At 34.9% G+C, this 20633-nt stretch overlaps 1 protein-coding gene and 1 pseudogene across 1 annotated transcript; both read left to right on the top strand.

Moving 5' to 3' along the window:
- The first annotated feature begins 269 nt into the window (after positions 1-269).
- Positions 270-4712, top strand: LOC100854191 (uncharacterized; annotated as a pseudogene).
- A 14087-nt stretch (positions 4713-18799) lies between these two features.
- On the top strand, positions 18800-19162 carry LOC132252775 (uncharacterized). Its single transcript, XM_059733977.1, has one exon. The coding sequence runs from the start codon at positions 18800-18802 to the stop codon at positions 19160-19162; it is 363 nt and encodes a 120-aa protein (XP_059589960.1).
- Positions 19163-20633: the final 1471 nt, after the last annotated feature.

Here is a 20633-nt window from a genome sequence, read left to right on the forward strand (position 1 = left end):
TATCTAGAAGTTGGGATGAACCAATCGTCAAGGAACCATCTAGAGATAGAACAATGAACAGGGCAAGAGCTAGTGGAGTGTATACCTTACCAGAGGGTTTAGATGTCCAAGCAAAGTTAGCAACCGTTATGAGAAGGTTGGATGATTTGGAAGCCAAGGGAGTTCAAGAGGTATAAATAGTCAATGATGGGGTAACTCAATTGTGCTTGATATGTAAGTCTACGGAACATGGTGTGCAATCTTGTCCCACTCTACCTGCAGTGCAAGATATGTTTACGGAGCAAGCCAATGCCTTAGGGACATACAAGCAATATTCTAGCAATTCTCCATATTCCAACACTTATAATCTGGGTTGGAGGAATCATCCAAATCTATCATGGAGGGGAGGTAACAATGGCCAGTTTCAGCAGCAAGGAAACCGATTTCAGGGTAATCAGACTAATGGGCAGCAAGGTTTTCAACCACAAGGTATGCCATCTCAGAATTTTCAACAGCAACATCAAACCTCATCATCTAACTCAAGCCTGGAAGACATGATGAGAGAGTTTATACAGAAGCAAGACAAGCGTAAAGAAGATCAAAATAGGATAAATGCTCAAACATCTCAAGAACTAGTAGATATTCGAACCACTTTGAGCCAACTTGCTGTAAGTTTATCTCAAGAGAAAGGAAAATTCCCAGCTCAACCACAGAAAAATCCGAGAGGAGTAAATGAAGTTTCTGAAGTGCAAAAGGAAGATTGCAATGTCGTTATCACACTCAGAAATGGGAAAGAATACGAAGGGCCCAAGTTACCTGTAAGTGAAGAAGATATTCCTGCTAGAGATGAACCAACTGTGGAGAAAAATGTTAGAAATGAGAAAGCGTCTGAAAAATATGAGGAAGTCATTGTGAGCAAAAATAAAATGAGTGTTTCCAATCATTTGCCTTTCCCTTCAGCTATGCAAAGACACAAAGTAGGGGATAAGACTTTAGAGATTTTGGAAGTTTTGAAGTAAGTGAAGATCAACATTCCACTCCTTGATATGATCAAGCAAGTTCCTGCTTATGCAAAGTTCCTCAAAGACTTATGCACTGTAAAGAGAAGGATTAAATTAAGCAAGAAAGCATTCCTCACCCAGCAAGTCAGTGCCATCATTGAGAATAAAGCAATGGTGAAGTACAAAGATCCAGGTTGTCCTACCATCTCAGTCCAGATTGGAGATTCATTCGTGGAAAGGGCTTTGTTAGATTTGGGAGCTAGTGTGAATTTGCTTCCATATTCAATCTATAAGCAATTGGGATTGGGAGAGCTTAAGGCTACTACCATTACACTCTCTTTAGCAGATCGTTCGATTAAAGTACCTAGAGGAGTAGTCGAAGATGTTTTGGTGCAAGTTGAAAAGTTCTACTACCCAGTGGACTTTGTGGTGTTAGATACAGAACCATTGAAAAAGGGTATGAATTATGTTCCAATTATTCTTGGGAGACCCTTCCTTGCTATAGCCAATGCTCTCATTAACTGTCGAAATGGATTGATGCAATTATCTTTTGGGAACATGACAGTGGAAATGAATGTCTTCAATTTATGCAAGCAACCAATGGACCATGATGATGTGGAAAATGAGGAAGCATGCCTTATAGAGGCTTTGGTGCAAGAACACACAGAAAATTTAATGGAAGAAAATATAGATGAATTTTTCTCTACAATCGTTAAGGAAGAATGTGTTCAAGTTGCTACAGAATGGAAAGAAAAATATACGATTCAATCTTTGAACAGTGTTAAGAATGATGAAGAAAGCAAAAATGAAGAGGTTGAGATCAGCAAACCAGAGTTAAAGCCCCTGCCACATGGTTTAAAGTATGTTTATTTAGAGGCAAATGAAGAAAAACCTGTGGTAATTTCAGCTACATTAACTGAAGAGCAAGAAATGAAACTTTTGAAGGTGCTTAAAGAGAATAAAAGAGCGATTGGTTGGTCCATTTCAGATTTGAAAGGGATAAATCCCTTGATTTGCATGCATCATATTTATTTGGAAGAGAATGCAAAACCAGTAAGGCAACCACAAAGAAGGCTAAATCCCCTTATGCAAGATGTAGTCAGAAATGAGGTATTGAAGCTTTTAGATGCAGGTATTATTTATCCTATCTCTGACAGTAGTTGGGTGAGCCCCACTCAAGTAGTACCTAAGAAAAGCGGGATAACTGTGATGAAGAATGATGAAGGAGAGCTCATTCCTACAAGGTTGACTACAGGTTGGCGAGTATGCATTGATTTTAGGAAGTTGAATGCAGTCACCAAGAAAGATCACTTTCCATTACCTTTCTTAGATCAGGTTTTGGAGAGGGTAGCTAGTCATGACTATTATTGCTTCTTGGATGGCTATTCAGGTTATTTTCAAATTGCCATTGCATTGGAGGATCAGGAGAAAACCACATTCACATGCCCATTTGGCACTTATGCTTATAGGCGCATGCCTTTTGGTCTTTGTAATGCACCGGCCACATTTCAAAGGTGTATGCTTAGTATTTTCAGTGACATGGTAGAGAGAATCATGGAAGTTTTCATGGATGATCTAACTGTTTATGGGAAGACCTTTGATGATTGTCTCTTAAATTTGAAAAAAGTTTTGAAAAGGTGCATTGAGAAGGATTTGGTTCTAAATTGGGAGAAGTGTCACTTCATGGCAACCTCAGGGGTAGTACTTGGTCATATCATCTCTAAAGAGGGTATTCAGGTAGATCCAGCAAAAATTGAGCTCATCTCAAAGCTACCTTCGCCTACTACTGTTAAAGAGGTGAAACAATTTTTGGGACATGCAGGTTTTTATAGAAGGTTCATACAAGACTTCTCAAAAATCGCTCAACCTCTTTGTGCTTTACTACTTAAGGATGCAGAATTCATATGGACTAAAGCATGCCAAGAAGCTTTCAAGAGGCTAAAGTCACTCCTCACTACTGCACCAATTGTGAGATCTCCCAATTGGTCTCTCCCATTTGAGTTGATGTGTGATGCTAGTGACTATGCAGTGGGAGCTGTACTAGGTCAAAGGGAGGATGGAAAACCATATATGGTGTACTATGCTAGTAAAACCCTTAATGAGGCTCAGAAGAACTACACGACTACTGAAAAGGAGCTCCTTGCAGTGGTGTTCGCACTTGATAAATTCAGGAACTACCTTTTGGGAACTTCAATAGTAATTTTTACTGATCATTCGGCCTTGAAATATCTACTCAACAAAAAGGATGCCAAAGCAAGACTTATTAGATGGATCCTTCTCCTTCAAGAATTTAACATTCAAATCAAGGATAAGCAAGGGGTAGAGAATGTGGTTGCTGATCATCTTTCCCGAGTTAAAGTAGAGTCACATTTCAAGGAAGCACAAATTAATGATGAGTTTCCTGATGATGCACTTTGTGCAGTGGAGAAGTTGCCTTGGTTCGCAAATATAGTCAATTACTTGGCAACCGGAGAGCTTCCATCAGAATGGAACATGGAAACAAAGAAGTATTTTCTTTCGCGGGCAAAACACTATGCTTGGGATGATCCATATTTGTATAAGTTTTGCCCGAATCAAATTATGCGGAGATGTGTTCCAGAGGATGAACAACAAGACATATTGCGAATGTGCCATGAAGGAGCTTGTGGAGGTCATTTTGCTTGAAGGAAGACTTCAACAAAAATTCTACAGAGTGGATTCTATTGGCCAACTATGTTCAAGGATTGTAACACTCATTGCAAAAGTTGTCCATAATGTCAACAACTTGGGAAAATCAACACAAGGTATCAAATGCCTCAAAATCATATTTGTGTTGTTGAGGTCTTTGATTGTTGGGGCCTGGACTTTATGGGACCATTTCCTCCTTCTTTTGGTAATCTCTATATTTTGGTGGGAGTGGATTATGTCTCTAAATGGGTAGAAGCAGTGGCATGCAAGAGCAATGATCACAAAGTGGTGCTCAAATTTTTAAAGGAGAATATTTTCTCTAGGTTTGGCATTCCGAGAGCAATCATTAGTGATGGAGGTTCACACTTTTGTAATAAGCCCTTTTCCACTCTTTTGCAGAAATATGGAGTGAGGCATAAAGTGTCTACCCCATATCACCCTCAAACAAATGGGCAAGCTGAGCTAGCAAATCGGGAAATTAAGAGAATCCTCACCAAAGTAGTCAATACTACAAGAAAAGATTGGTCTACCAAGTTGAGTGATGCACTTTGGGCATATAAGACAGCCTATAAGACTGTCCTTGGCATGTCACCGTACCGAATTGTTTATGGTAAAGCATGTCACTTGCCTGTAGAACTCGAACATCGTGCATATTGGGCTATAAAGAAGATGAACTTTGATTCGGATCAAGCTGAAGCTAAAAGGAAATATGATTTGAATGAACTTGTGGCATATCGAAATGAGAGTTATGAATGCCTACGTAATGCAAGGGAAAAACACAAATTCTACCATGACAAGCTTATTTTACGAAGGGAGTTCAAGCAAGGTGAAAAGGTGTTGTTGTACGACTCCAAGCTTCACATTTTTCCAGGAAAGCTTAGGTCAAGGTGGAATGGCCCTTATGTGGTAAAGGAAGTCTTCCCTTATGGCACCGTGACCATTCAAAATCTGAGGACAGGTAATGAATTCAAAGTTAATGGTCAGCGCCTAAAGTATTTCATTGAAAGATTTGAGACACAAGAGGAGAATCTCCATTTTCTTGATGGGGATGTTCAAAAGGGTTGAAGCATTTTCTGAAAATCCAGTAGGTAAAACTTTTATTTTGTTTTATTTTATTTATTTATTTTTCTTTATTTAGTTTTGCATTTTCAATTAGTCATTAGCAATATGGTTAACATTTTTTTATTTTATTTTTTATTTTTTTATTTTTTATTTATTTTTAGTTGTTTTTAACTTACTAATGAGTTTATGAGTTGTAGCAACTTAGCTTGCAAACATCCGAGTGATATAGGTAAATGCGAACTTCAAGGGAGTGAAAAGGTAAGCCTCATATGTGTTCAAGGTGACAAAGCTCCTACAGTTTATATGAAGTCCTCATAACACACTTCTCACTTGATGATCTTGAGGTAACATATTCATTTTTCCTTTCTTTTGACCCATTATCCTACACATTGGGGACAATGTGTAATTTAGGTTGAGGGGGGAAGGCTATTAGCCTATTAGCCCTAATTTTTTTCAAACATCTTTGGTTAGCTAATGAGATTCTTGATTTGCCTTGGTAACTCATGGTTTATTTGGCATGAGAATGCTTTAAGTAGTATTATTTCTTTAGAATTTGAAAAAAAATGCAGTTAGAGCAAGAGTATTAGTTCACTTACCTTATCTTTATATACCTTTAAGTGCAAAAATAGTTAGGTTGAATTCTTGGAATACCTTCAATTTTTCTTTGATGGTTATTTTCTATTTAAGACTCAAAGCACACACAAAGCACGTGTACCCTTATGGTATCTTGATTAAGATAATTTCTTTAGCTTAAAAAGAGTTGTTCTTAAGCAATAAAATGAGGAAATAAAAAAAAATTGAAAATGACTGATTTAAGCTTGAGCAATTATCTGAGGGGGTAATGGCCTTGTGTCTTCAAGCCCTGCTGCCCAAAACCAACTGGTTAGGAGTCATCGGTATCTTGCTCGTTACATAAGCTAAACTCAGTTTAAGAAAAAAAAAAGATAAATGAAAAATGAAAAAAAAAATGTTTAGGAAATTCGACCTTGTTCTACCTTGAGCTAGGGTGATACCTGAGGGGTAAGTGGCCTATAAAGGTCCTCAATACCTGGTACCTTGGGTGAAAACTCGGGAGTTGCCGGTGGATCCCTATTAAGCCATATAGAAGGAGATTTCCTAAACTAAGAAAGAAAAATCAAAATAAATTTTCCTCCTCTTTAACTTAAAGAATAATGAAATTTGAGTTTAAGAAAAAGTCTTAAGAAAAATACTATGAGGGGACACCAAAATTAAGCACATGAGGTTTAGGTGGAAAGAACCAATCAAGGGAAAATCAAGAGACACTAAGAGGAATGCTAAACATGGATGCACATTTATGTATACGAAGATAAGGTGAGAAAACTAAGAAATTGCATATCTTGTGTCATCTTGCTCAATTCTAGGAAATTTGTCTACTTGGGCATCTTGTGTGTGAAACATGTTATGTTGAGTTAATATGGTTTCATGAATCTCATTACATATTTTTCATTCTTCTTTATTCTTTTCATTTGCTAGGGACTAGCAAAGTTTAGGTTGAAGGGGATGATTGGAGCCAAAATATGTGCTCTAATGGCACATATTCGATATGATTTGTGCACCAAAGGAAATTCAAATCACCCAACTTGACCTAAATCAATGCTAAGGCCCTATCCATGAGTTTAATCTATACTTTGGAGATTTATCTCAGGTTCAAGGGAAGAAAATTGTGCAAATTGAATGACTTTAGATTTTGAAAGATCAAGAAAGGGCTAAATGAGGAAATAAGTGAATCAAGACTCATTGAACGTAAGGAAAGGCAAAACAAGGATATCATGAGGTTGGAGGATGATAAATGACCATTATGGAGTAAGAAAGAAGGCAAGAAAGAATGAGAAATGAGGCATGAAGCAAGATTTAGTTGCATGGAAATTTAGAACTCAAAAATCTGATGGCATTATATACTTTGACTTTGAGGACAAATTTTGAGCACTTTCTGGAGTCCATTATATGCATACTATATATCGTTTCGAAGCTCGGGAAGTCAGGAGTCCAACACTTCAAACGGTTTGCAAATCGGAGCTGAAATGAAGAAGTTATGGCCATTTGAAGACAACTGCACCAAGCTGGAGGGTCATTTCGAAATGATTTCGAAATTCAACTTATGATTTCGAAATTCAACTTATGAATTCGAAATCCACTTCGAAATGACACCAATTTCGAATTCACCCACTGCCACTTTGATGTTCCGCTTCCTCTACCTCGGGAATTGCATCTAAAGCACTCCATCCGCCCTAGGTGGACCCCACACAACTAGAAATCACAATTTTATTATTTATTAATCATTTTTAGGAAATTATTTTGTAATAAGTGGCCAATGAGAGTGTGCCACATGTTAGGTAAGTGAGGATATTATATAAACTCTCTCAATTCTAGGTTTTAGGGATCTTGAATCTTGGATTTTTTTCTGGAGAGTTTGACATTGAAGGTGGAAGAAGACGAGAACTTTGGTTTGTTTTCTTTTTCTTCTTTATTGAATATATTGATTTTAGTTTCTTTTGATTCAAATTATGGATTTTTACCCTACTATGGATTGTGAATGTGACATCACCCCAATGAGAGGCTAAGATCCAACTTGGGGCTTGAAGCATGAAAACCTAAGGTCTAGGAAACCTATAGGGACAATGGGTGAATTATTATAACAATGAGATTAATTATTGGTTGAGTGACAATTTATCAATTTTTTTATCCTATCCTTGTGAGTTCATTTAGGGAATGATACGGTAGGTTATTACTTGATACTAGTGATTCTTGTTAATTCTTGATCATTAGTTATCCTCATTTTACCTACCGTTATTTGCCCCTAAACAAAGCTATAAGGAGTAGGAATAGTTAAAAAGCCAAATCTTAAATTGATAATCAATCTCATTCATTTGATGGTTTTAGGAATCTGTTTTAAAAAGGAAAAATTAGGTTTCGGATGCAATTTTGAGTTATAGAACTCAACTTGATCGCGAGTGGCCAAGGATCCCAAAACCTTAAGATCATATTACTTAAAATACCCTTGTTTTCTATAATTTCTATACCCTAGGTTGGATTGTGGAAAACCCCAAACTTGAATCAATTGAATTTAAAATCAATATTCATTTTCTCTTATTAATTTAATTTCTTTTACTTAGTTTCACATTATTCACATATTGTTTTTTTACTTAAGGATTTAAACAAAAACAATTCATTTATTCTAGTATTGACAATTTTCATAAGCCAGTCCTTGAGAACGATACCCGGAATACTACAAAAGTTGTAGTGACTCTTCCTCTAGTTTTTCTTGACCAGAGTTACTACGTAAAAAGGCTAAGTATTTTGGTACAATAGAGAAATTTCGGTCTGGTCCCATTGTCGTAATCCCAAAATATTTTAAAGAAACTTGAAGGAGAATTGTTGACAAGAACAAAGTAGCTAACAATTTTACTTCTTTTAAAATCACCCATCAAAGCCTTCTACGTCTTTCTCATCTTCATTTTTTTTAAGCAAGGCTAAGATCTTTTCCTTAAATCCCTTTGTTGACATACCCAAAAAGTTGCTAAATTGAGCTAGGAAAGTGGACCAACCCTTTTCATGCCCTCTCCCCCTCCCACCCCTCCTCCCCAAATTGTTTAGGCGCCCTATGTCAAAGACCCTTTTCTCTTGACTCTCATCCCCTACCTCTATTATAGCCCTCTCCACTCTAGAAAAACACCTCATAGAACTACCATCAACCCAAATCATCATCAAGGAATGTTAGGTGACTTCTCCTTCCAAACCCTTTAAGCTCAAACCCCCACCAAAATCACAAATCCCTTCGAAAACCAAATCCTAAGAAGAAAAAGAAGAAGAAGAGATAACCCGCACCCCCAAAGGGACCAAAGATAAGGAAAAAATAATCGTGTACCTGGCAACCTCCACCGCAAACTCATTGTAAGTGATCATAATCTAAGATTATGTCGACAAACGGAGCTCGATTACATGAGCCTCTACAGAAAACCACACCCAAAAAGGAGCCTTAACAAGCCTTCCACACCCCCACACTTATCCACCAAAAAATGGTCAACTCTCTTTCCTTAACACATCTCTCCTAAGCCAAGCCTAAACCTAAAGCATCTCTTTCTTTCCAAAGATAGGTCTAAAAGCCTAATGGGCCTTTTTCATCGTAATGGCGCCTAATAACTAAGGTCCACTAACATCCCTCTAAAGCCACCTTTAGTTCCAATCCCATCCCAATTGTCTCTGCCACCTACTTATGTACCTTTCCTATCATCTCCATTCTTTTCCCCTATTATTGCAGCTTTTGAGAGACAGAAAGCTATAGTCTCACCTACTTGATCTTTCCTACCAATAGAGATCGACACATCAACCCCATCAAGCTGGAAAGATTACAAATCCTTTCCCACACCTTCACCCACACATGTCCCACCATTCTCATCACCCCTAATCTTGGAAGCAAGAGGCCCGCTACTATAACTACTCAGGACCACTTTTGAAAACCTAAGAAGGACTTCCCACCACAACTACAAGGAGAAACACAATGAATCGATCACTACTTGAAGCATACCTAGCAAGGCCCTCCCATCCAGCTTTACCAAAATCCTAGCCCATTACACCTAATAAGAAAAAATAGTGTTTTCATCCACTGCTATGAAACTTCCACAACAATCCTCAATCTTCTTAAGCACCTCTTGAAACCAAAGATGCATAGAAAGTCCCAACATTCTCACCCATGCTTCCTTGACAGATACCCCTAACCAAGCACCTAACCTTAAGAGTCCATTTTGCCAATTGCAAGACTCTTTACTTAAGCTTTCTTAAGCCCTTATCAATGAGCCTTTTTGCCTTCAAATAATCTTCAAATTCAAACAAAAGTAAAGGTTAAAATTTTTTTTTTTTAATAAGCAAAAATAATTCAAAGTAAAGGTCCCTTAAAAACTTAAATCTTCAAACCCCTTTCAAAGACCAAATATCAATTGCCCACCTTTTCAGCGAAGCTAACTCAAGAACCGATAAAGAGCTTGCACAAAACCTCCAATCCAAACATGACCTAGACTATTTCTCCTTACTTAATTTACACCTTACTCTCACAAAGTTGGAGCCAAACCATATCTCCTACCATGCCCAGGTTCCTCTGAACTACGTCTTGAAGGACTCATTTACAGACACCATCCTAATGTTAATCATCTTCTTTGTTGGAAATACCATTCTCCTTGCCTCAACTAAAGGAATAATCCCTAACAAATAAAGTTTATCTGCCAAAATGGACCAACCCCTATGTAAACCCTTCCCTTCAAGAAAAATCAAAGTAAATCTCTTAGCTTCTATTATGATTACAAAGAAAAAAATGAATCTCCTACCTCATTTAGGCTGTGCTCCAACTTGAACTTCCTACCACTCTTCTCTTAATGTTTGCTCCATTTTTGTAAGTCTTCATCTCCACAACAAGCTTCCACCCCTTCCAACAAGCATCAGGTACTCAAATCCCTAAATCTAACTTAGGCTAAGAAGCCTCTGCATCGTTCCACTATGACACCTCTTAACCTCCTCATTAAATAGATCAAAGGATTTTGAATCTACTACAAACCAACACCATCTTTCTCTCATTCACTCATTGTGAGGAATTTATAGAACCCCAATTTGGACATAAGATCATTGATATAAGTGGGGCTCATCCTTAGCCCATTATAAATCTTTCTACCTTATTTAGGCATAATGATATCAATCTATTCTTGAAATGGATTATGAGAGCCCTTTGGTGGATCTAAATCTCTTCTCCCTCTGAACAAAAATAAGGCTTTCATGTCCCTTAAAAGCATAACTTTTTAGTTTCTTTAGTCAAGGTTTTGGGGCAAACATTGTTTTCATCCTCATATAGTGGAAGTTGCTTGAAAGTGCTTCAGAAGTTATCTAAGGTGCATCCTCTTTTCTATCCAAAAAAGAGGTTCTAGATTCCCTTTTGGCTTCATCATCTTCTCTTTTTAAGATAGAAAACCCTCAAAGCAATTTTAACCAAAATAAGCAAGAGCAGCTCACTGTGGATCATGGATGATGCTTCAATCTAAGACGGGTTTATAGTTGATAGTCCTCTATGGATGATTCAAACCATAGAATTTCTAGAAAAATCCCTTAAACCACTTTAGAGTTTAAAGGTTGTCAAAATAGGGTCATAAGATGCCTATGCAATTTGTTCCCCAGGACATAGAGAGATGTGGAACTCTTTTTTACTTTTAAGAAAAAGATGAATAGATAAGGTCATTATACATTCCAGAATATTGTAAAGGTAAATAGACTCTTTTCATCCTCCTTATATGAATGTTTTAGAATGGGGATGTTCGTCTTTTGTAATAAAGCATCCAAGCCTCAAACTTGAAAGTAGGGATAAGGCTTAACAAAAGTCAATGGAAAAAGTTGCAATATAAAAGGAAGGTTCTTGTGTGCAGGAAAACTTTTTCATCACCATTGGATATTATAATCTATCTCGCTCTCCTAACTCATACTTATGATAGGCGGACTTAATGCTTAATATTTATCTATGGAGAACTTTCTCTTTGAATTCCCAATATCCAACTGTCTTCCTTGGCTCCACCCTTCCATTCGTGAAGTAGATCACCGAAAAGGCAATTTTTCAAGCATAAAGTGAGAGTTTCCCAACAACTTTTATAGAGCCTAATAATGGCTAGGCTTCATTCAATTCAATCATTTTCTCTGGATTTTGAGATTGTCCTTGATAGAGTGAGCAAAGTGTAACGAAAGAATCTTGTACCCATCATGTCAAGGGAAGCACATCTCGATATCAAGCATTCATGTGACAAGATCTCTTTAATTTTCATAACTCAGTAATGAGTATCTTCTCTTTCTCTACATGCATTGGAACATAATCCTTTTTGTTGCCTAGCTTAGTCATTCCTTTTGCAACCAATGGCATCACATCTCGCATATAAGTTCTCAATGAAAGTCAAAATATACTTCCTTATTGTTTCTCCATGTAGGAAGGCATTTTTCACATCTAGTTGGTATATGAACCACTTCTTTATTGGAACAATAGCCAGTAAAGTCATGCAGTTCCTGCAACAATAGTACAACACATACGGTGCACATGAGCGATGTTTGAGTAATGTTGATTTCATAATTTATTAAACTCTTATTCACACGATACTTGTATTTATTTTTGTATAGTTATATAATTTTTTTTTTCTTAGTCAAATTCATAAAATATTAATAATTTAATATTTTAAAAAGTTTTTGTTTTTTGAATTTATTACATTGGATAAAAGTTGAAACTCACATATGAATTTATATTTATGATCATCCAAAATTTTCTACCTATCATTACTTCAAATAAATTCTTTTAACTCAAAACTTATTTATAGTCCTATCATTACTTCAAATAAATTCTTTTAACTTAAAATTTATTTATAGTCATTCAGAATTCTCTACCTATCATTAATTCAAATAAATTCTTTTAACTTAAAACTTATTTATAGTCATCTAGAATTTTCTATCTATCATTACTTCAAATAAATTTTTTTAACACAAAATTTATTTATACTCATCCAATATTTTCTACCTATCATTACTTCAAATAAATTATATTAAGTTCAAATTTATTTATAATCATCCGAAATTTTCTACCTATCATTATTTCAATTAAATTCTTTTAACTCAAAATTTATTTATAGTCATCAAGAATTTCCTGCCTATCATTATTTTAAATAAATTCTTTTAACTCAAAATATATTTATAGTCAACCAAAATTTTCTACCTATCATTACTTCAAATAAATTATTTTAAAGTTAAAATTTATTTATAGTCATCCGACATTTTCTACCTATCATTACTTCAAGTAAATTCTTTTAGGTCAAAATCTATTTATAGTCTTCCAAAATTTTCTACTTATCATTATTTCAAATAAATTCTTTTAATTCAAAATTTATTAAGGTAATAGTATGTTGAATTGTAGAAGAAGATTCCAACTTTTTCTTTTTGGTTTCCTCAGTGATAATTTTATAATAAAGATAGATTGTAGAAGAAGATTCTAACGTATAACTTATCATAATTTAAGTTTTCATTCTTAATTTATTCAATAAAAAAGAAATTTAGATAAAAATTAAATAAATACAAAAAAAATTGTTTTGAATTAACTTGTTTTTTCAAATCCAAATTTTAAACTGGAATTTTTCTTTAATGTGTATTCAATTCCTATGATAATAATATATTATTGTTTTAAAAAATTAATATTTTAGGATGATATAAGTTTTTCGCTAAAAAAATTTAATAAATTGTTCATGTATCATGTATTTATTATTATACTAATTCAAAGTATTTAGTGTTATATCAAATCAAATTGATTTTTTTATCACTATTTATTAATCAAAATAAATATTAAGAGTCATTATGTATTTATTTTATTTTATTTTTTTTTAAAAAGTCTATTATTAAAAAAATGTTTTTTTTTTCACATCATTTCATTTCTCATAGTGACTTTCATGCATACGCCTTCATTTCCTTTATATGACCTTTCGTACATACCCATTCATATTGATTCATTCCCTTTATATGCGTTCACCCATCTAAAGACTTTTTAGTTCATACGATTCATTTCTCATTCAATTCCCTTTTTACTTTATCCAATTACCAATTTATATTTCTCATTCAAAAAATAAAAACTTAAAAAACCTCATCTATTCCCTTCATGTCCCATCCGCCAAAGACAAGGAATCATTATCAATTTATTTTATATTTCCCTATCAATAAAAAAAATAAAAATAAAAACCCTAAAAAACCTTATTCATTCCCTTTGATGCATGTTGACATTGGTTCATTCCATATTCATAATGATTTTTGAATTTATACCCATTTATATCCATTCATTCCCCTTGTATGCTGACATCGATTCATTTCACATCCATAATGACTCTACCATTTTCCTCATTTGAGACCATTATTTATATTTCTTTTTCAAACTCAATTATACTTGTGACTGTTGTGTGCAAGAAAAACTCTACTCGTATTTTTCATTTGTAAATACAATTTTTTTATCACTACGAGTGTTTTATTTTTTTCCTTGTTTTCTAGAGTCTCTACCATCATATGTATTTTGTTTTTTTTATACGTATTTTATTTTGTCTTTTTTTTTCCTTGGCTCTCTAGCATCAAATGGTTATTGTATTAGTATGTTAAATTGCAGTTGAAAAATATTCTACCTTCTAAGTTTGTTAATTTTCCTTAATGTTATTTCTATCATATAGATAGACTTGTTTTTTTCTCAATTTCTTTTTCTATTAATATGTTGTCTCCTTTAATAAATCACAAAAATAAAAAATAAAAAATAAAAATAAACATAAGCAAAGTATATATTCTTGCAAAATAATAATAATAATAATAATAATAATAATAATCATAAATTAACAAGAAAACTAATATCTCTAGATCCAATGCTACATAATGTTACATTCGATACTTCTCAAAAAGAGGAAAATTTTGAATCTTATAACAAGTTGAGTTTAATTGAATTAACGAAGATTAGAAATTTTTCATTTTTCTCAATTACAATTTCCTTATAAAAAAATTAAAGCATAAACCAAATGAATGGACCCAAAAAATATCAGATCTATAATAATCATGAAAAATCAATATAAAAAATTAATCTCAAAACAATAATCATGAAGAATCAATATAATAAAAAAAAAAATGATTCCCTAGAAAAGAGAATTAGATATGTGGCGAGAATAAATTATAAAAATAAAATAACAAATAACAAATCATCAAAAATAAGAAATGTCTCCTCTTGTTGTAATGAAATAAGTAAAAGAATAACAATTTAGATTAGCAACTTATTCATAATTAAACAATTGTAAGAAGAAAATCTACATACCTCTCAAGGCATAAAATATCTATACAACAAATCCTTCGGTGAGGATTCTTCATCTTTTTTCATTGATCGCATATCCTTTAATTTTTAAATATCATAAAAATGAATCTATTGATCGCATGTCCTCCATTTTTCAAATATCATACAAATAAATCTATATGCATTTTACAGCAATAAACAACCAACAAAAAAATAGTTGGAAGAAAATAAGAGAATGAAAGAGGGTTATTGTCTACCTGATATGAAGAGATGAAAAGATGAGATCTAATACCTAGTGTATGAAATTTTTTTGGTAATTGGTTGGTATGAAATAAGTAATATAAATAAGAATGATAGATAAGGGAAGATGTAACAACATATTAGAATTTAATGATATGAGCAAAAAATAAGAGTAATAGATAAAAGAAGGCATAAAAGCTACAACACATGTGGTGCACGTGAGCGATGTTTGAGTAATGTTGATTTTTTTTCCTTTTGAACTTATTAAATTGGATAAAAGTTAAAACTTACATCTAAATTTATTTTTCTAGTAATTCAGAAATTTCTACCTATCATTACTTCAAATAAATTCTTTTAACTCAAAATTTATTTATAGTCCTTCAAAAATTTCTACCCATCATTACTTCAAAATAAATTCTTTTAAGTCAAAATTTATTTATCTAAAATGATTTAGATAAAGTATCAACTGAAAAGACAAATGTGAATCAAAAAAAAATTCTTATTTAGAAAAATAAAAAATAAAAACAAATAGGGTTAAAATTTAATTTTCATTATAACTTCTTGAGATGAATAATATTGATATTACAATAGACTTTCTAATTTTTTCAAATTCTAATTCTTTAAAAATAAGCAATATATTAATTCATTTTAATTAATTTATTCAATAAAAAAAGCCTTCAATAAAAAGTGATGGCATAAATTTTAAACATGATGTACATGATTTAATCCAACTTTTATATGTAAAAAGGAATCTATTAAATTACATTTTCCTATTCAAATTACTATATACTTAAATTTATAATCTTATTTAAACATATACTTTTAATTTGATAGGATAGATAATATTCAAGATAATGCTTCAAAAGGTAATTAGTGATGATGAAAATTTTATTTTATTATTTTAAATAATGAAAACTTTTATGAATTTTTTTTACCATAAATGAGATAATTTAGATAAATTTTATTTTTATATATTCATTATTAAAAAAATGATTTAATAATAAATTATTTCCTTTAAATAATTTTAAATTAATTAAAATAATCTTATATATTAATCTATTAAATTATTAAAAATATGATATTCATCAATAAATAATATTTATAAATAAATGTATCAAATATATTATCCTATAATAGTTTATTATATTAATATATAATATAGTGTAGTGTATTATAATGGTATAAGATTATCCTTTAGTTTCTCTAAGTAAATTATTTTAAATTTTGTATAATTTAATTATTTTTTTTCTTTATAAATATTGAATCATATCATTTAAATTGATTTTAATCAACTAGACTTTTAGTTTTCTGTTTGTTTCAATTACATTTTTTAAATTGAAATTTATTATGTAACTGTAGACCCCTATATGGGGCTCGGTTTTCATGCAGTCTGTTTTGCCAAGTGTCACAATTCCATAAGGCCATGTGTTGATTTCTAGTTGGCTGCTGGGAATCAGAGTAGTGGAATTGGAGGACCAATGAGAGGTCGACACGTAGCAAGAAGATTCCAAAGAATCTGCAGAGGCCGTTAGCTGCAGGAGAGGAGGTTGCTTTTTTGGACGTGCTGCCTGGAGATATTTTGAGGGGATCCTTTGCTTAGGGAGGGGGGCAGGCTGGTGACTAAGAAAGAAAACACTAGAGAGAAAAGAAAGAAAAAAAATCAGACAGGGGGCAGAGAGTTCTGGAGAGGTGAGAGAGATTCGGGGAGAGTTTGGGAGGGAACTAGGGTCTCTAGGCTGGTTACAGGGAGGAGAGTTGCAGAGAGGTAAGTTTTTGGAGAGTTTGGAGAGACATTCTTGAGGAGCAAGCTGGATATTCAGAGCTGGGGAGAGAACTAGGGTCTCCAGGCTGGTTACAGAGGGGAGTTTGACAGAGAGAGCGGAGAGGAAAAACACTAGGAAGAAAAACAGAGAAATCAGAGGAGACGGTTTTGGGTAGAGGAGGTTACCAAGAACCAGAAGAAAAGGGCCTCCAGGTTCTTTTTCAGGGGTAAGTTTTCCACTGTGATCTTGTTCTTTCTTTTTCTCTTCATATATTGTTGTTGAGATGCATTGTTGCTGATCTTTGGATGGGTTATACTCTGTTCTTCATGGTTGACTGCTCCCCTTTTGCTTCTGTTTATGGCTGAAAATTGATTTAACTCCATTTTTACCTTATTTGTAGCATTTTAAAGAAAGAAAAAGACCTTTTAATTCACCCATCTGCAAACCCACTAATGAAGAGGTGAAGCATAGTTCTTAATGCTTCATCTCATTTTTCTTCCTCCATGGCTCTGTTTTTGCTACTTTTCTCTCTGCTCTTCATGTTTGGACTTTCTTGGATATGAAGCCGTAATGGGGAGTGAGGCTATGGGATGACGAGACAGTGAGGGATTTGGACTCCTTGAATCCGTTTATCCTGTAAAGGCTACTAAGGGCTTGGTAGATCAGTGTTTGAGCATATGAACAGAGAGTGGTCTACACCGGGGATACCATTATTGCCAGTGATCCGTGTGGCAGAGGTTAGTGGGCTGTAGAGAGGGGATCCTTTCTGGAGGAGAAAGAGAACAACAAGAGTAAGGGAAGTTTGTAGCTAGAGAGGCAGGCAAACAGGGAGATAGAGCTGCTGAACTAGAGAAATTGAAACGAAGCAAAGGAACAAGAGATGAATTCATGGGTTTTCTGAATTGTTTTCACTAAGAAGGAGTTCACCCAGTACTCTTAGGCCTAAGAAGCTCGGCATTTCTTTGCAAACATAAGAAGCACAGGCTGGAACTATGGAGGCCATAGGTTTTACATGGTAAAAAAGTGGGTTGACTGAGGAATTGAGAAAGAAATAAAGCAAGCAAAGCCGTCATCGAATGACGCTGGCGGCGAAGCGCCTCCACTTTGACTACGTCGTGCCCTCAGTTATCGACTCTAACCACCGCTTCTCTAGTCTACGCGTGTCGCCGGAAGACTTGACGCTGATCGTTTCTCTGCCTCTCTTTACTTTCGGCTCTGTCAGGGGTCGAAACTCATCCTCCGCTGGCGATTGCGACGAGTGTCTCTCCTAGCTTAAGCCTCACGATCAGCTTCGGCTGTTCCTGATCTGCCGTCACGCTTCCCATGCTCGATACATCAACACGCGGCTGGCATCCAGTCAGGCGTGTCCTTGTATCGTGTTCCGCAGGGAATTCTGGGCCCGATCTGCTCACCGTGGTGAGTGTCGCGCCATGGATTTTAACTGATGGTGTCCCGACGATTGACAAGAAGTTTTCCGGCGGATGTGGTTCTTGGCGACGGGAGAATCTTCGGTGGTGTGTCTATGTACTTCGGCGATCCTCTAAAGGACACTAATCTCCCCATTAGTTTACGCTGGTGACTGTGGAGGCAGATTCCGCTTCATCGGAAAACCCAATCCTTCTCAAGTGCTTGGAAAAGCCGTCATTTGTGATCGGAACTTCACCTCGGCGCCCAAAGTCGCAGCGTTCTCCAACTGGTTTAGACATCGACGAGAGACAAGTTGATTTTAATATAATTTCTGGCACGTCCATTGCATGTCCGTACGTGAGTGGAAATAGCGACTGTGGCAGTGTACCCAAACGGCTTCACCACTCTCAAGCATGATGCTCTGAGAGTTGAATTGAAATGGAGGGGCGTTCTCGTATTGCAATTGTTGTTCCTAGAACTGATGAGTCAATCAGTAAATTGGTTCAGCAACCTCAGAAGTTAATAGATCTCCGTGAGGTTCGCGATATTACTCATATGCCATTTGCAGAAAGAGATGACTGAAGGGAAACGGGTTCCTCTGAATATTACTAAATTTGATTATGAATGTTTGAGAAAGATCGCTGACAATCAAGCATATTAAGGGGATCCATATAAAGAATTGTGGGTGTCCTTTGTTGACCGAGTTGGTCTTAGTCACGGATATTCTCATCCATGGCTGCTGATATATCTCCAAATTCTTCTTGATGCTGCGGAAGATATTGTTGAAATAGGAAAAACTGGTTGGAGAGATCAATTGTTACTCTGATTTGATTTTGGATTGAAAAGGGATGGGTTCATTCATGGAGCATGTTCTGCCAGGAACGCTGTTTCTAGCAGTGAGTTTGTGGCACATATGCAACGCAGTGGTGAGATTTGTGATGAACCCAAAGGGGTTTCAGGTTCGGGTTTTGAACCCAGTGTCTGGTTTTGATGGAAGGCTTAGATACTTGGAGCTTTATGTGGTGGCAATCGGAGCTTTTATTGATATGTGCATAGAGTTTTTGTATTCAACTCATCTCAAGTTCTTTGTGAATGGGGTCTTGAACCCATCTCACACGAATGACTTTGAGCACTCTGGGATGCTTCTCATGTTCTTTATTTTCGGGGTCGTCGCCTTGTTCCCCCAGCAAACCGGGCTTGTTCAAAACTGAATAACCAATGCTCAATAGCCTTCACATAGCTCCGTTCTGCCCTCACATACTTCCGGCGCGTGACTTGTTTGAATGAGAGCGACTTTTATTGCCAAACAGTTACTTGGGGAACCGGTGACGTTACTCCTATTGCAGGATTGCTTGGCAAATCTCAATTCCAGATTCACTTAGGAGGGATCCTTGGCTGCTAATTGGAAGGCTTCAAGACAGAAGGAAGCGAAGAGTGATGATACCAGGGAAGTGACTCAATTATCTACTCTACACTTGCCCGCTCATGGCCCCAAAATTTCAGAAGTGGTCAAGAAGCTGGAAGACTGCAAGTTCTGAAATTGACCTAGCCTTTCAAATCGGGTTCCCTACATTGAAATAAGAAGCAGTAGCATGAGTTATCCTCCAGAATGGCTCTATTCTCCGCATGGTGCATGGCCACCTTTGGGCCACAGTGCCATTTCCCATTTCACCATCTCTAATTTTGAAAAATATTCTTTTAAATCCCATTCTTCAAATAATTTTCTAGATTTTAGTTTGTTTTAAAATAATTTCAAACTCGTCCATTTTTCATCTTTAGTTTTTTTTTCTTAGATTCCAAAAATCTATTTTTCCAATAAAATTTTGCTACCACTTTTCTTCCTGGCAAGCCATTTTCATATCTCTTCTGTTTTTTAAAAATTGTTTTGAAATAAGCAAGAATTAATTCCGTAATTCCGAATAATGGAATTTATGGAATTAATTCATGCTAAGATAAACGGGCTTTGGTGGGGGCCCCACATACATGATTTTATAATTGATTGATTGATTTATTTATTTATTTGCCATGCATGATTGGTTTACTCTGTTCCTTGATATGCGCTTAATTATATCTGTTTATTGTTCACTAACCATGTTTCATGATAGCGCATTCGTGATTGCCGCTCAGGTACGCCTCTATTCATATTTTGCTCATTCTTTATACATGTTTTGCTTCTCATATTGTGCATGATCGATTTGAGTGTTCATTGATTTTCTTATTAGATGCCACGATTGCTTCATTTTATTAGTAAAGACCCGTTTTTAGGGACTTAGAGGGGTGCTACAGTCTTTACCGTACCTTCCCGATAAGTAACTTGACCCCCGAACCCGATCCGGTTTTTCACAGACCACCTTTTCCAAAACAAGGAGTCACACTTAGGGTTTTTATTTCTTATTTTGTTTACCCTTTAAAAATAAAACAAAAATAAGTGGCTCATTTTTCAAACAATAAATAAAATCAATTTTTCAAATAAAATCGAGCTCGTCATTCGAGTGGGAAACGCATATGAGCCGAAATGCGGGGTCCACAGTAACTCATATAGAATATTTAAAAAAAATATATTTTTAATAATTATTAATGAGTTGTCGTATCTTTTCATACCCGAGCCACATTTAAAAATTTTCAAAATAAAATAAAAAATAACCCAACACTAAAAAATATTAAATATTTAAATAAATTTTA

This window comes from Vitis vinifera, chromosome 17, assembly GCF_030704535.1.
Source record: "Vitis vinifera cultivar Pinot Noir 40024 chromosome 17, ASM3070453v1".
NCBI lineage: Eukaryota > Viridiplantae > Streptophyta > Magnoliopsida > Vitales > Vitaceae > Vitis > Vitis vinifera.

Coding starts and splice junctions, on each gene's coding strand:
- LOC132252775 (XM_059733977.1), top strand. CDS start 18,800: ATGGGTTCATTCATGGAGCATGTTCTGCCAGGAACGCTGTTTCTAGCA.